Source organism: Ictidomys tridecemlineatus, chromosome 11 (genome assembly GCF_052094955.1).
Source record: "Ictidomys tridecemlineatus isolate mIctTri1 chromosome 11, mIctTri1.hap1, whole genome shotgun sequence".
Lineage (NCBI taxonomy): Eukaryota > Metazoa > Chordata > Mammalia > Rodentia > Sciuridae > Ictidomys > Ictidomys tridecemlineatus.
The window spans coordinates 6,730,561-6,747,065 of NC_135487.1; the positions used below are offsets into that span (position 1 = coordinate 6,730,561).

Sequence of the window (16,505 nt, forward strand, 5' to 3'; positions counted from 1 at the left end):
TGCTTCCTTTGGGCTGGGGCAGTCTGAGAAAACTGGTAGTGAAAGAGGAGCCCTGGAGCACTGAGGGGCTGGAAGAAAGCTGCTCAAATGGTGGAGCATGGGAGATGGTGGAGCATGGGGCGGCAGACTGGCCCCTGGCAGCAGAGTACAAGATAGGACGGGCGCTGATAATAAATTGGTTTGCCTTACTACAGGATGAGTATCTGGTAACAATTTTAATCCCGGTCTCTGGCGACCCTTGGGAATTCTAAAGAGTTGTTTTCAGTGACAAGAGGGTGGGACTCTAGGTTTTCTTCATTCTCTCATTGGCTCTCCCAGAATCTGAGCAGCATTACTTCAAATGTATGTATTTTGAGTTTACATTTGTTTATTTATTCTTTCTTCACATTTTCATTGAGAACCCAGGTGTTCTAGGTACAGGGAACATAGTAAAGTAGCCCCCAAATCCCTGCTTCTACTGAGCTCTACATGCAGTGGCAGGGAGGATGTGAGAAAGCAATAGATCGAATAAAATGGAGACATACTGTAAATAGAGTAAGAGCAATGAGAGTTCGTGGGAGGTTGCAATTTTAAATGGAATGATCTGGAAAGGCCCCTCCGAGGTGACATTTAGAGCAAAAATTTGAAGAAAATGAGGAAGTGAGCCATGAGGATTTCTGGAGAGAAGGCATTCTAGGAAAAGGGAACGACTTGTGCCTGAAGAAAACTTGTCTGGCAAATTCCAGAAGGCCAGTGTAGGGCAGGGTGGGGCAGCAGTGAGAGTAGAGTCAGCACTGACAAGAACCAAGGTTTTGTCGGCAGCACTGATCCTTGTGAGGACTTTGGATTTACTTTGAACACATTAGGAAGTCATCAGAGTTTTCAGGAGAGGAGTAATACAACCTGATATAAGCTTTGATCGCATCACCCTAGCTGCTGTTTTAAAAGTAGAGAGTAGAGTCAGGTGCGGTGGCACATGCCTGTAATCCCAGTGGCTCAGGAGGCTGAGACAGCAGGATCTAAAGTTTAAGGCTAGCCTCAGCAATTTAGCAAGACCCTAAGTAACTAGTGAGATCCTGTCTCAAAAAGGGCTGAGGCTGTAGCTCAGTGGTAAAGTGCATCTGGTTTCAATTCCTAGTACCCCTCTCCCTCCCCAAGAAAGTAGAGGCAAGGGTAGAATCCAGGAGACCAATTGGTAAGAAGGCCTCAGATTCTTGAAATTTTTTTTTTAAGTAAATGCAACAGAATATCCTGATTTTTCTGCCATGGAATATGAAAGACAAGTAGAAATGAAAGATGACTCTAAGGTTTTCAGTCTTTCCTGACTAAAAGTTTGGAGTTGCCGTTAATTAGGAATAGGTCAGTTTGGTGGGGCAAGATCAAGAGCTCAGTGTTAGATACATTAAATTTAAAATATCTATTAGACATTAAAGTTAAAGCATTAGATATGCAGGTAAATAATATGAACCTAGCTCAGAGGAGAGGTCTAAACTAACTATGGGTGTACATATGACAGCATTAACGTGTTTTTGTTCCTGGGGATTGAATCCCAGGGTGCTTTACTACTGAACTATATCCCCAGCCAGCCACTGTGCCCAGAACCCAGTATTAACTTCTTGATTTGGGTATAAGTATGAGCTTCCCCTCCAACACACAACTCAGAAAATTTATACTAAAATATTGAGGATGACAGGGAAATTGCACTCAGGGACAATAATTATATAGATTGATAGAGAATAAAAAATCAAATATGATAAATTTAATAGTTAAAGAATCTGAGTGCTATGTGGGATTTCTTTTACTGTGTAGCAACTTTTCTGAAATTATTTCACAGTAGAATTTCTTTTTGTTTATCTTTTGGTACAGGGGATTGAACCCAAGGGCGCTTAGCTAATGAGCCACATCCCCATCCCTTTTTATTTTTGAGACACAGTTTCACTAAGCTGATTAGGGCCTTACTAAGTTGCTGAGGCTGTCCTTGAACTTGCCATCTTCCTACCTCAGCCTTCTGAATTGCTGGATTTACAGGCATGTGCCACCATGCACGGCTATAACTTTTTTTGTTTTTGGTACCGGGAATTGAATTCCGGGACATTCAACCACTGAGCCACATCCCCAGCCCTATTTTGTACTTTATTTAGAGACAGGGTCTCACTGAGTTGCTTAGCACCTCGACCTTGCTGAGGCAGTTGGCTTTGAACTCAGTGATCCTCCTGCCTCAGCCTCCTGAGCTGCTGGGATCATAGGTGTGTGCCACCATGCCTGGCTAGAACATTTTTTAAAGAGAGAGAGAGAGAGAAAGAGAGGGGGGAGAGAGAGAGAGAGAGAGAGAGAGAGAGAGAGAGTTTTTTAATATTTATTTTTCAGTTTTCGGTGGACATAACATCTTTATTTTATTTTTATGTGGTGCTGAGGATAGAACCCAGCGCCCCTCGCATGCCAGGTGAGCCACATCCTCAGCCCCAGAACATTTTTTTTTAAGTTAAGGAAATACAGACATTTGCACACAAACAAAATTAGAATTCACCTGCACTGAAAGAAATACTAAAGGAGTTTTTAGGCATAAAGAAAATGATTCTGCATGGAAACACAGGGAGGTGTGAAGAGCAAAGAAAAGGATGCATATAAATGAATATTGGCTGTGTGAAATAGATGCCTATCTGATAGCATACATTGTGGTTAACATTCATGTGAATACACAAAAGGAAGAATGGAGGGAAAGTGTTCTAAGTGCTAGGATTGTTGGGGAAGTGGCAAAATTTCTCATTTATAAGAAACGTGTCATGCATGGATTGTGATAACTCAGGCATTGGTTCTTAAACTTTTTAGTCTAGGATGCCTTTACTCTAAAAAAAAAATTGAGGATCCCCATTAGGCAGACACCCAGTAATTGTTGTAGGCAAGGTCCACTGGTGAATGCAAAATTAGAGAGTGGAAATTTGAAGAGATCAGAGAGCAAAGTATCTCCCCCAGGCTATCTAATAATTAGAAAAGAAAAGATACTGGAGAATCTCTCAGAAACTACTATAGATTACAAGCCAATAGAAGTAAAAGCTGAATTTAAAAGACAAGAAAAGAGGGCTTTAAACAGGTCAAAAGGGAAACAAATTGCAAGGTGAAAGATATGAACATTTCTGTTAAATGTAAATGGACAAAATATTTTATTAAAAAGCAAAGTTTGTTGGGGCTGGGGCTGTAGCTCAGTGGCAGAGTATTTGCCTAACGTGTGAAGTACTGGGTTCGATCCTCAGCACCACATTAAAAAAAAAAGTAAATAAATAAAAGCATGCTGTCCATCTACAATTTATACATACTTGCGCGCGCGCACACACACACACGTGTATATATATATAGCCAAAACTAAAATAAATAAATAAATAAATAAAAGCAAAGTTTGTAAAGATTAGATTAAAAAAAAAAAACCCAAACCCCATTCAACACTGTTTACATGAGACACATTTTTAAAGATGCATAGGGATTAAAAGTAAAATGATGGAAACAGATATACTATGCAAAAGAAATCTGCTCCTAATATTAGGCAAGGTGGATTTAAAAGTGGAATCAGAGATCAAGAAATTTCAAAAAGAAATGAGGAGGGGGGGGAAGCTGGGCTGGGATTGTGGCTTAGTGGTAGAGTGGTTGTCTAGCACTTGTGAGGCACTGGGTTCTATCCTCAGTACCACATAAAAAATAAATTTTAAAAAAAATGTATTTTAAAAATAAAGTTGATCAGGAAGATTTAACATTTCTAAGTAAATACATGCCTAACAACATAGCTTCAACATACACAAAGCAAAATGAATAGAATTGCTGGGTGCATGTTATGGTTTGTATAAAATATATACATCTATATACACACACATATACAAATATGTGCTCTACATGGAAACCAGAGCATATGTGGTTACTTCTGGAGGATGTAACTGGGTGGCCAGGTGGCAGGAGTGGGAAAGAAGCCTGCATTCCACCACATAACTTTCATATCTTTAGAATTGGTATTATAGGAATATACCTATTACATACTAATTTATAAAATAATAGTTAAAAAAAATCCCTGAGAAAGAACTTAAACAGGCGAGTGGAGTATTATCTCTAATTAAAGTTCTGTATAGTCACAATTTCTTCCAAATCGAAGCAGATCTTTGGTTTAATACCAGGCAACACTGTGGGCTTTTGCATATGGATGCCAAGAAGTTTGGGGGAAACAGGCCATGGCAAGGTGCCCCAACTGCAGGGCAGGAGAAATGAGGGATGAAGGGAATGAATTCAAGCCTGTGCCTCCTGCTCAGTGGAAGACACAGTGGGCATTTGTGGGATGATATGAAATGGTGGGGCCTCCCCCACTGTTTACAGGGACATTTCCCTTCTCCTTTTTTATTTTTATTTTTATTTATTTATTTTTTTTGTGCACAGTGCCATTTGGAATTGAATCCAGGGTCTGGTTCATGCTAGGATGCTAGGCAGGTACTCTACCAATGAGCTATACCTCTAGCCCTTCAGATGAAGTTAAAAATGATGTACCTCTGTTGCTCTCCTTTGTTCTTTCTTAAAAAATATAATTGAGATCATGCTATGAATATAACATGTGCTTTTTATGTCTTAATGTATTAAAAGCATTTTCCCATATCAGAAATTGTTCATATGAATGTGAACATTTGAATAATACTACATTATTGAAATGTATCACAATTTGCTTAATCATTCCTCTTTGGACATTTAAATTTTTTTTTTTTTTTGCTATTTAAAATATGGTGATGAACCATCTTTGTCCAAATGTCTTAGCACTACACTATTATTTCGTAAAAGTGTATTGAGTTAGAGGGTAAACTAAACTCTTAAACTGGAGTATCTCATTATCTTCCAGAAGTTTTTCAGTTTGCTCTTTCATGCACCTTCACTAGCATTGGGCCTTTTCATGTAAAAAGTTTTAAATTCGAAAAAATTTCCATCTTAGTAAATTCACCAATGCATCTACACTATATACTGGGAGTAGGGAAGTCAGTGTTCCCTTTTGGCTTGAACAAGAGGTGGAATATTTTCCCCTTGTGCTGTATAGAGTGGTGGTGAGGAGCCTGGGCTTGAGTTCCAGCCCTGCCCTCAGTCCACCAGCAGTGGGAGCTCAGGTGGGCTGGTTAATGCCTGTGAGCCTCGACTCCTCCCCTGTAAATGAAAGGAGTAAGCCACTCTTTTCATGGGGGTTCTGCTGCCACTTGAGTGCCATAGGTTAGGCCCTGCACAGTTCCCAGAAGTACCACATGCTGGGCACGAAACCCTAAGCTGGGCACTGCACAGGATTAATGTGGAATTCGAAGAGTTAAAAATATAAAAAGCTCCTAAAACACCCTTGGCAGTGTGATTAAATACATTTCTGGGTAGAGAGAGATGATATGCATGATTTTTTTGTTTGTTTTCTGTATGCTTTTCTTTATTTTCCATGTTTTCTGCAGTTGACATGGATTATATTTATTACCAGTAGATAGAGGTATCTGTGGAAACATATATTTTAATTTTTTCCCCCCCAGTACTAGAGACCAAACCTACAGCCTGGCTCATGGTAGACAATCATTCTCCCACAGAGCTACTTCCCCAACTAGGTTTTTTTGTGGTTGTTTAGAGACAGGGGCCCCAGCTATACTTTAGATGATAGGTCTATATATTATGTGCAAATAAATAACATACTCTTTCAACAAAGGAATTAGGGAGAAGGGGCCTCAGGGAGGCTCTCACTTAATAAATTGGGAAAAGTGAGATCTTGGCTCTCTCACCTTGTGTATGTAAGTAAGTACTCACATGTATATGGATTTGATTGAGTGCTGTGTGTTTATTCTACAATACTGATGATAGCAACCAATACCAAATTCATTTGAACTATACAGATAGGTAGGTGACAAAATAATTTATGTATTGACCCATTAGGATATGGCATGTTGTAATGTGTTAGTATCAGATTAATGTGGGGATTTTTAAAAAACCTGATAGCTGCATGGCAGTTTAAAACTTTAGCAAGTAAATTGAATGCCAAATACTAAACGTTCTGATCTTGGATTTAAGATTCAAGATGTAAAAGAAAACCCTGAAGGAGCATTTGTAGCATTCTGCTGAGTGACTGGAGTGTTTGTCCTGGTGCAGTGAAGTCTTGTGACAAGATTTTCTTTGAGGAACAGAAATCTCCATCTTGATTTGTGTCCCACAGTGGAGTTGCTTCCCAGATCGGGCTGTTTCAAGGAACATAATGAAACAGCGTATGGCCATCCCTCCCACCCCAAAGCAAATGTTTGTTTTGTTGCAGCGATGGAAACATTTCATTGATGAAGCAAATATTTAGAGCTGAAAGAAACATTTGGGCAGCCAGGATGTGTCAAAATAGAACAGATGTCTGCCTTTTGAAAACACATTGGGAAAAAAGCCACCTTGTACTTGACTGCTGGGGTTGTAGCCACAATGGATTAAGCAAGGAACTAGAAATGTGTCTTCTAGTCCAAGCTCCTGGACATCACTCCATGTCTTTTCTGCCTTGGTTTTTCTCTCCAGAAAATGGGGATAATCATGCTAAGTGATTTTGTTCAGGAACAAGGTTTTTGTGAGTCCCCCCTAATATTTTCTTTGTTCTTAAAAGTAAATGTAGTGTATCCTTTTGAATCAAACTTATTCACAGAGAACAGAATTCACTAGGAATATACAGTAAACAGTCTGCCTTCAGTATGTCCTAGCTACTTATTCCCTCTCGTAATATCATCACGGTTACCAGTTTCTTATGTATTCTCTTTTTACTTCATGCATGTATGCAACTAAATAGGCATTTATATAGATACATATGCATTCTTTTTTTTTTTTTTTTTTTTTTTTTTTTAAAAGAGAGAGTGAGAGAGACAGGGGGACAGAGAGAGAATTTTAACATTTATTTATTTTTTCTTAGTTCTCGGCAGACACAACATCTTTGTTTGTATGTGGTGCTAAGGATCGAACCTGGGCCGCACGCATGCTAGGCGAGCGCGCTACCGCTTGAGCCACATCCCCAGCCCCTACATATGCATTCTTTAAAAAATTTTTGCACATTTTATTTTAAAAATTTTAAGCTGATACAAATCGCACATTTTTATGGGGTACCATGTGATGTTTTGACACGTGTGCACATTATATAACCTCCAAATCAGGATGATGTATCTATCTTCTCACACACTTATCATTTCTTTATGGTGCAAACATTCAAAATCCTTCTAGCTTGTTGAAATATACATTACATGATTGTTATGTTTAGTCACAGTACTGTGCAACACAAGAATTTCTTAACCCTATCTAACTATAACTTAGAATACATTGATCAACCTGAAAGTCCCATGTACTCATTATCTCATTTCTCTTATTTCATTTATTCTTTTAGTTTTTCTTCTCCTTGGGAGAGAGATTCATTCTAAGACTCTGCTTTTTGGCATTGTGCTGGCTATGTCAGGTGGCAGAGGACACAGGCTTACCAGGCTGCTTCTGCCCGCCCTGGTGCAATACAGAGGCTCTGGGTGGAACATTCAGTTCTACTTCTGGAGCACTTCTGGGCTGGGGGAAAATCTCCTCCCCTCTCAGGTCCTTTTCTCTTGATCTGTAAAACAAGGGGTAGGGGGAGCAGTAGGGAATAGACCACATAAACTTGGTTGTCAAAGCAAAGAGGTTTTTTTTGTTCATTTTATTTTTTCCCAAAATAACCTTCACTGTCCCTTCTGAAACAGGACAGGTGGGGTTAAAAGTGTTTATCAGTTTGACTTTTCCATACTTGCTCAAACTTGCACTGGGCTCACCTGGTCTTTGGCATGCGTGCAGCAGTGCTTCCTGATTGCCATTCTCTCTAAGGACACAGTTGCTTCCTGGGGAATTGTTCAGCGTACTATGGGAAGGGCCTGTTGCTGACGACCTGCTGGGTTAGACTACTGTTTCAGAAGGCAACAATCCTTATCCTCTGGAATTGATGATAAAATACCCAAAGTAACCCTTCTTTGTTTTTATTTTTAATTTAGCAGAGAAATTAAAAGAAGGAAAAAAAAATCTCGAGGCTGTATAGATTTAAAAATAGACATCACGGATGCTGATTGGAACCCCTCCCAGTCTTTCATATGAGAGATCTCAATCTGTGTTACACAGAGGGGTGGCTCACTTCTGTCTTGTTCACCAGTTATACTACTCCCCAGAGAAGCTCAATAAATTTTATAGGAAAGTTTCCTCCTTATGTGGAAGGAGCTAAGCTCAGTGCCTGGTGTGTCTGATATGATTTAGGGCTCCAGGGGAGTGAGTCTGCCTTGTGGAATAACCTGTCAAAAGCAAATGTACAGAAACTTTGATCTTGGTTCATTTGGCCATGTCACTGATGTTACTGGGCACCGGCCCTGTGACCCTCCAGTCTGTCTGCTTTGGGAATTAAAACTGCTACCCCAAACTTGCATTTAGTTCAGACTTGCTAAAATGGTCCTCCTAGGTGCTCCGTTAGTAGTGACTTCCGCGCTTGCCTGCTGACATTCTAGTTTTCACCACTAACCTTCGAACTTGGAGGTGGCTGGGTTTTCACATCCCCTCTGCCTTGGAGAGCAGAGACCCTCTTCCTGGACACTAGGAAGTAGACTTGCCTTCTCTAGACAGCGAGTGCAGCGAACCTGCCAGGTCCCTCAGTCTTTAAGCTGGCAGTGAGACACATTGTACATTGGCTTTTTACTCGGTGATTTATACTAGGAGACGTGGCTGGGTGATATCCAGTGTCCTTTTGTCTTTGTGTTTATTTTTCTTCCACATATAATGTATTTAAAGGATATGCTGTCTTTATGGTTACAGGGATAAAGAGGGGGTTGGTGCAAGTTTTAATGAGAGGCCCCCAGTGTTCTGTGCTGGGATGAGAATTCTATTCTCGGGTAGATATCTTTCTTTCCTTAGGTGGCAGGAGGCAGTGTTTTGCTGCTTTTTGAAATAGCATTTCTACCTAATGATTCTTGGAAGGATACTGAGAGGACATTCAGTTTCAGGGCATTATCAGCAACTTTTTCTCCTGTTGTTTGAACGTCTTCATTTAAGTAGCCAGAAAGTCTCCCTCCTGTTTGTGAATTTATGTACGAATATCCAGATGGTGGGAACCAGCCCCCACCCCATCAGATCAGTTTGTATAAAAACTCTTTCATTCAGGCTAATGATATTTAGAACTAGTTTTCTCAAAAACTGTTTTTGCTGCTTGAGAATAGTTAATCAGTAGAGAAGAAAGCATTTGGCATTTTTGCTTAATATTTTAGCCAAGTGAATTAGACAGGTTGGGGGGTTGGGGCAAGGAATAAGAAAGTGGGTGGGGGCAGCCCCATAAACAAGGTGATATATAATATTTTTTTTGTTCTCCTTTTAAATAAATACCGATCAGCTTTATGTTCAGAGACAATAGGAGCCGTTGGCTTAAATTTGCAGTTTACTGTATTTATGGCTGTAATATCAAGGTGCTGCCGTCGTAATTTCATGCCCCAATGAGAAGAGCAAGGTCGAAGCAAATGCTTCCATCGGCATCTGCTAGCACACTAACTCATAAACAAGGCCCGGCTGGATCAGGTGGCACGGAATAATACAGGCTAATGAAATACAGCACAGCTTTCCATTACTGTTAGTTTTTACAGTGTCGTCATTACGTGTAATTTATGTTTAAAAAATTCAATTTTATACAAGGCACTGGGAAATAGGGGTCTACAGGTCATCCAACGACTTTTAGAGGCTCTGAGAGTCCTTATTGTACTCTACTGTTCCAACAAAATGTTAATAAAATAAAATAAAAATACTTTTTCCCTTTCCCCTCCCCAAACCTCTTCTGGGAGAGTTGATGTTTCTTTTAATTTGGGGAGTGTTTTCAGCCAGCTGTCTTCTCTGCCTTCTGTCCTCCCAGAGAGTGCTGGGGCAGGTGACTAGTTGTGTTCTAAGAGAGGTGACCCCTCTGCTCAACCTTTGAGAGTCCCAGATGCATTGCCCAAGTCCTAGAAATGGAGGGAGTGGACCAGAGGACAGTGGCCGAGTTTCCCGTCCTTTGCTGTGGCTTTGGGGCCTGTGCCCTTGTCTCAGACAGTCTCCACAGTTTTATTATGAGCTCAGCCTGGGCTGGAGGCTGCTGCCAGGCGTTCATTTGCACATTTTCAAACCTTTTCTCACCTGGTGTTGGACCTGAAAGATGCAGAGGACGCTGCTATCTTCTGTCATCTGTCTTTTTGCTTCACCTGCATAGGGCCCGGCCTGGGCAGTGCCCAGCAGTCATTGAGGACAGTGTTGAAGTTACTTGTTCTGAGAAGCCCTTGTGCAGCCTATCCTGCAGAAAAAGAAGACTGCCCCTTCTGGTGTCTGGTTTGGCCTGAGTCGTGGGGGCATCAGGTTCCTCCCAGGAGGGTGCAGCAGCTCACCTCCATCCCTTTGGTTTTGTTTTCACTTGAACAGAAACCTTTAGAAAAAGAAAACAGATTTGTTTACATATTAGGGGATAAAAATAGGCAGGTGTGGCCACCCTGAGGCATTTGGTTCATATGGCACTAAAAGCCGACATTATTGATCAATAGGATGTCACCACTTGCTCTATTCTTTCAAAAGCAGCCCACCCTGAAGAAAGTGTTGGAGAAGGAATCCTTGGCCGAGTGTCTGCACAGGGACCGCAGACATCTGGTGAAGGGTACTAACTGCTCTGGACATTTTTGGAAGTAGAGTGTAGAGGACTGAGGGAGCAGGACGTCCACCCTGGCGGAGTGCGTGGGTACTTCCCGCATCCTGAAAGTGAACTAGCTCTCTGTTTTGCAGATCAGGCAGCTGTGGTGCTGGCAGGTGAGGTGGCACTCTCTGCCTCTCAGAGTCAAAGCCCAGCATCCTGCTTTTCCTGCTCCCTTGTCCCTTCCTCCTCCTCTTAGCTAATGCTAGTAAGTGAGTGGAATAACTGAGCAGGACTTTCTTAGTGCTATTCTCTATCAATAATATATTTTAATTGTCATCACTACAGATTGTGTTGGGAGGTGGTAGCTCTTGAAAATCATGGAGTGGCAGAAGGGAAGTTACTGGAAGACCATCTAAATGCTAAGTGCTAGTGGTATCAGATAATGCAAGTTGACACCTCAACTAAGAGAACATTTTAGACTTTATCAAAATGGACTAATTCTTCCAAAGGCAGCAGCTAAAGGAAGTCTTAAGCAGATGAGGAGGGGAGGAGGTTTACATGCCACAGGACGGTGAAATCCTTTGCTCCCGTCTCTCTGCTCTGCTCCTCAGACATTGCTCAGTCCCTCTGTGGTTAGATTATTCCTTGCAGATAGCAATCAACTGGAAGGAAGTGTGTGTGTCTAATTTGCATGAGATTATTTAAAACAAAAAAAAAAGTCTGCATTAGTCAGGGTGATGGTAAACAACGCAAAGAGATGCCTTTTATAATATAGCTTGTGCCTCAGCTTTCAGAGCCAAATATAATTCACTTACAATTGGCAGTTTCCTTTATTATTCCTTTTAACCTTTTGGATTCTGCAAGGTCTCAATCAAAGATCTGCACTGTTTATCTCTGCAGAGATGGGTGGGAAAGATGGGACTAGGGCACTTGGTCCTCTGGTAGCATCTTATTCCAAAAAGTGGGGTCCTCTGTGTACCACGTGACCGGGTAGGGTAACTGGTTGTGATGTGGGGAAAGATGAGTGTCCGCACTGTCAATGTAAGTTCCAGATGAACTACCTGAGTCCTATAAATAGTCTTGAAGCTGGCCAGTCCTGTCTACATTGAGGACACTCAAGAGGAAGAGGGCACTTGGAATCAGAGGCACCAGTTTGTGAATGGTGCCTGGATTGGATTTAGGGTTTGGGTCTTAGAACACGTCAAGGATGAGGACGCTCTGCCTTTTTCACTCTGTTGTTCATAAAGTTGCCTGGGGTGTCATTTGCAAATAGAATCCAAAAGTTAAGTTTCTGAGTTGTTTCAGTGTATCCCCTGAACTATTTATTGGCTCTCACTTGTAGGTGGGGGTCCCTAGGGTGGTGACAAGTAGAATCCTCCTCTGACCCTCTTTAACAGACTGAAGACTTAAGACATAACTTCTGGATGGTCACCTGATTTTTTGTAACAGGGTTGGAGATGGACATCTGGGGGTTGGTACTAGCATTATCATTTTCTAGGACAAGTATGATGTGGAGCAGTTTCCACCTTCTTTGGACCTTGGATTTTTATCACTAGAGAGAGCAGTGGCTGGAATAATACTCCAGCTCTGAAATTATATTATCCAGTGAGCTTGTTAAAATGCTTATTTTTTAAAAGAGGAAAAAATGACTCATTTATTATAACGAAATCAGAGCCCTGACTCTCGGAGAAATAGGGATATCAGAATTGCAGCCCATGTAAATTTAGAGCATCAAATGATAAGGTTTCTGAAAAACAAGAGCTTGGAAGGAAGTGCTGATGCCCTTTAAACCTCAGCCTCCTTGGTGGACTGGACTGTGATAACGCAAGGAACACGTTTTATTAGGAAAATAGGCTTTGCAAAAACTCAGGGCCAGAGGGCAGAGCAATGGGCAGGGAGTCCTGTGCCTTTAACCAGCTCCAGCTCCCAGGGCCACGGCACAGCCTGTGACTTACTGTATATTTCCCCAGCGTTAAACATTATCGTACTTGTTTATATTTGAAAGAGCCAAAAGGGAAAATGAGAAAGCAACCGAATGCTCCTTTTGGGAAAATTATCCTCGTTTGCAACCAGCGGCTGACAAGGCACACCAGCCACCAGGTTTACAGAATTCCATAGTGTGCCAGTGACCAGCAGTCTGTGCTGACGTCGCAGATGCTGCTTTCTTCTCTAGTGGCCGATTATGAACTGGTTAAAACAATGTCTCCCTTCCCAGCACTTGGAGAGGGGTGCCCTTCCTATTTAGGAAGCACAATCTGCAGTCGTTACACTGTGAGAGGCTGAAAGGCAAAGCTTTGGAGAAGAAGGTCCTCTACTCTTGCTTGGCTTGTCCGTCTGTCCTGACCTTGGTCTGCTTGGGAAGAGAAATGATGGGAAAATTAGCCCCTTTGCAGCCAGCTGGGGAGGCAGGGGGACCAAGGCCCATCTGGCCCCAGTGCGTTCAGCTCTAGCCTCTTGTACTGGGAAGGTGGTAAGCGCCAGTGAGTAGTACTCTTGGAGCTTTGACATCTTCCCCTTAATCTGGGGAGAGCAAGTGCTGTCAGGGGCCACCCAATAGCACATCAGGCTTCCTGCAGGGGGGCCTTCTCTGCTCCTTACTAGCTGTGTATGGAAAGAGGGGAAGAGCTGCAGTTTTAAATGGAGACAGACCTCATCCACTCAGCGCAGAGAAAAGAAAAAAATGGTCCCGGGCCATTCCAGACGGCACGGGCACTCCCTTGACCGATTGTGGGAGGGCCTGAGGAGTTTGAGGAATGGCTGCAGCCGGCACACGCCAACGTGGTGCAGGGCAGAGCTGCACTCGAAAGCACTAATGTGCACCGTCTATTAGCCCCGAGGCACAGTGTGCCAGGCACCACGCTTTGAAGATGCTGATCCTCAGAACCGCCTCATACTTCATCTACCCCCAGGGGCAGGTGTACCATGCTGTGGGTTCTCTAATGGAGAGCTGCTGACCAGATGTGGAAAAACTCTCGGCTCTGGTTTAAAAGCTCTGTGCTGTGGCTCGCCTGAATAGTGGGATTCCCGGAACAGCACAGGCTGGCCCGAGTGGTCTGCAGACTAGCAGTGACCTCCCACCTACTTTCCCCCCACTGTGGTTCAGTACTTCCCAGGTGGGCCCTGTGGGAAAGTTGTTCTGGGCACCACATGTCATTCCTGTTCTGTGGGTTGGTTGGCACCCTCATCCTCCAGCCTAGGGTCAGCATCACCAGTCAACCTCAGACCCGTCAACCCCCACTGGAAACACACAGGGTCTTCGTGGGTTCTCACTTGCCTTTTACCCCTCCACGGGTAAATCCTCTCCACGTGTTAGAGCCACTGCAGATGGCGCCCTGCTATTTCCTGCTGTTCCAGTGCAGTGTGGTTTAGAGTGTTAGGAGAATTTAAAAAAAAAAAAAAAAGGAAAAGAAAAACTAGCCAAAGGCGATCCAGGCAGCCTGTGACAGGCTAGAGCAATAATCATCTGAAAGTTTGGGGCTGGCCTTGTTTTGATCTGTTTTCTTGTTTTATTTTCTTCTTTACATTCTATATCCCATTCATACTAATCACAGTCAGTCCTGATTTTTCTTTTTATTTCTGCATTTGTCATAAAATAAAGCAAATTATTCCCGTCTTCGGAAACGATCTAGACTAATTAGTCGTCTCACCCAATAATTAGTTTTTTGTTTCCCTGTCTGTTTTCATGCATTATTGTTAGTTTTTTCCCCTCTTTTTTTAACACCATTACAGATTAAAATGAGCCACATTTGCAGTTGATGGTATCTGTTTTCGGGGGAAGAATGGAGAATTGCAGTACGGAGCGACTTCAAAAGCAGCAATAAACTCAAGGATAAATTAAGGAAATTGAATGAGCCACATTTGGAAGCAGTGTTGAGGCTAATATTCTGTCGCTTAAGGTTAAATTGCAACTGAGAGAGGTTCTGGAGAATCCGAAATCGGGAAGGCAACTTGGTAGTAGGAGCAAGGCACTCTGGCCACGGGGCCCTTTTCTCAAGACAGATTTTATGGCAGCCGTGGACACTGACCCAAAGGTACTCACTCACCTGCTGTTCTGTGCTCTTCTCCCCAGGGCTGACCGATGAAGAGATTGATCTGGCTTTCCAGCAGTCAGGCACTGCTGTGGATGAGCCCTCGTCCTTGGGCCCAGCCACACAGGTGGTTCCTGTCCAGCCCCCTCACCTCATTTCGCAGCCATACAGTAAGTCATCTGCTCCTGCTCCTTCTTTAACCATGACTGGGACTCAGGGCTGTGGCCAAAGAGCAGTGTTTTGTGTTTCCCAGATTCAGCAAACAAACCAAGAGAAGCTGGGTTTCTCCCTGGTTGAGTAGAAAGCTCTAGGGTGTCTCTGAAAGTGACAAACCCCAGTGCTCTTTTAGATAGACTTTTAGGTTTGTGGCAAAGGTTGAGGAGGAGGTGAGGGGCCAGAATAAATAAACTGTGTTGTTTCCAGTGTTTTGATTACTGCAGTGAACTGCACCAGGTCACACCGTGAAGGTCTCATTTGCCAGTGCATTCGTCTTTGCTCACTGAAGGAACTCACCTCCTACTTTTATTTATTTATTTTTTTAAGTTAACATTCATAGGTTCAGTCCAGTGTTCACTCCAGTCCCTCCCTTGTCCTGACTCTACCAAGTGTATTCATGTTGTGGCAGTCTGTTAGAGAATTTCAGATTTAATGTGAAGGTTCCTTTTGAACATTGCTTTTAATTATTACATGATGTCATAACCCAGGGGAGGTTTCTGTTGTTTTTAAATGAAAGCTATCATAGTAATAAATGTATTCTAGTAAATGTATTCTAGTAAAGATACAGCTCTTTAATCACTCACAAAAAAAGTCTGAAAAGATTAAAATTGACTCCACAGCTATGGAAAAATCACTCAATTTGTTGTTTTAACGTATCTTAGCATTAGCTCTATTATCTTCCAAAATGCCTTTTTAAATAATTGTCTTCATTTAAATTGTCTATCTCAGAAGTTTTAGTTTTTCAGAAAATGATATAAAACAGTGTTAGATACCAGATTTTAAAAGGTGTATTTTTAAACAAAAGATTGATTTAGATGCCTGAACACACAGTTGGAAGCTCCTCCTTTCTCTCCCTTCACCGTAGTTTTCACCTGGCTTCATGGCGGCAGGTTGACACAGCCAGCAGGGTCTTCCCTCCTGCAGGTTGGCACTGTGTGAGAGTCCACTTTGGGTGTCCCAGATCTCCTTTAGATAGCCTCCTCCTCTGCTTTCTGGATACGGCTGAGTGGGTGAGGCCTGCGCACATGCACTCAAGTGTCTCGCAGTCAGAGCCTTGCCAGACAGCCTGCAGGTGTCCTGACTGAGACGCAAGGGACAGAGCTTCCACACGAACCCTAGTTTGGGCTTCTGGGTCCTGAACCTGCCACTTGTCCATGGCACGCGTCTCTCTTTTCTGGCCAGCATTCTTTCAGTCCACTGAGATTTGCTTCAGGTTCTAAACTTACTTTACGTGTTTCTTTTTAGCCAAGGGCTAAGTTTCTACACTTTTTCCTTAGTTGAGTCCCTCGGCCAAGCCGTTTAATGGGATTTGTTGAGGATAGGCAGTGGCAGCTGGGGTACAGAATTTTCTGAGATGCACATCTGTTCTGTTCCAGCTGTTTCCTCCTAAGGCTTAATACCAAACAGGTCTCTCGACTATTTGAGAACTTCTTGCTCAGAGCAAACTGTTCTGGTTAGTCATGGAGTTGGCCTAAAGTGGCATGTGTTGCCTGCTTTCCAGAGACACAAAGAGTTAAACTGTTAGTCTTTTTGAAAGGAGCAAAAGAGTGGGGCAGATAGCGGGCAGTTCAGTCATTTAAATTGTTCTCATGTCCAGATTGCTCTGAGAAAATGCATTACACGCTCAGGTATTTAGGTGAAAGTAT

The 16,505-nt window shown here is 42.5% G+C and overlaps 1 protein-coding gene across 2 annotated transcripts in view; it reads left to right on the forward strand.

The window, feature by feature from the left end:
- Pex14 (peroxisomal biogenesis factor 14) overlaps positions 1-16,505 on the forward strand; it is a 145,654-nt gene that overhangs the window by 102,368 nt on the left and 26,781 nt on the right. Inside the window, exon 4 of one of the 2 annotated variants that reach the window (XM_005334774.5) lies at positions 14,685-14,813. The exons of the other annotated variant lie outside the window; for it this stretch is intronic. Coding sequence (XP_005334831.1) covers positions 14,685-14,813 — 129 coding nt within the window. The remainder of the gene's footprint in view (positions 1-14,684; positions 14,814-16,505) is intronic. 2 annotated transcript variants of the gene reach the window in all.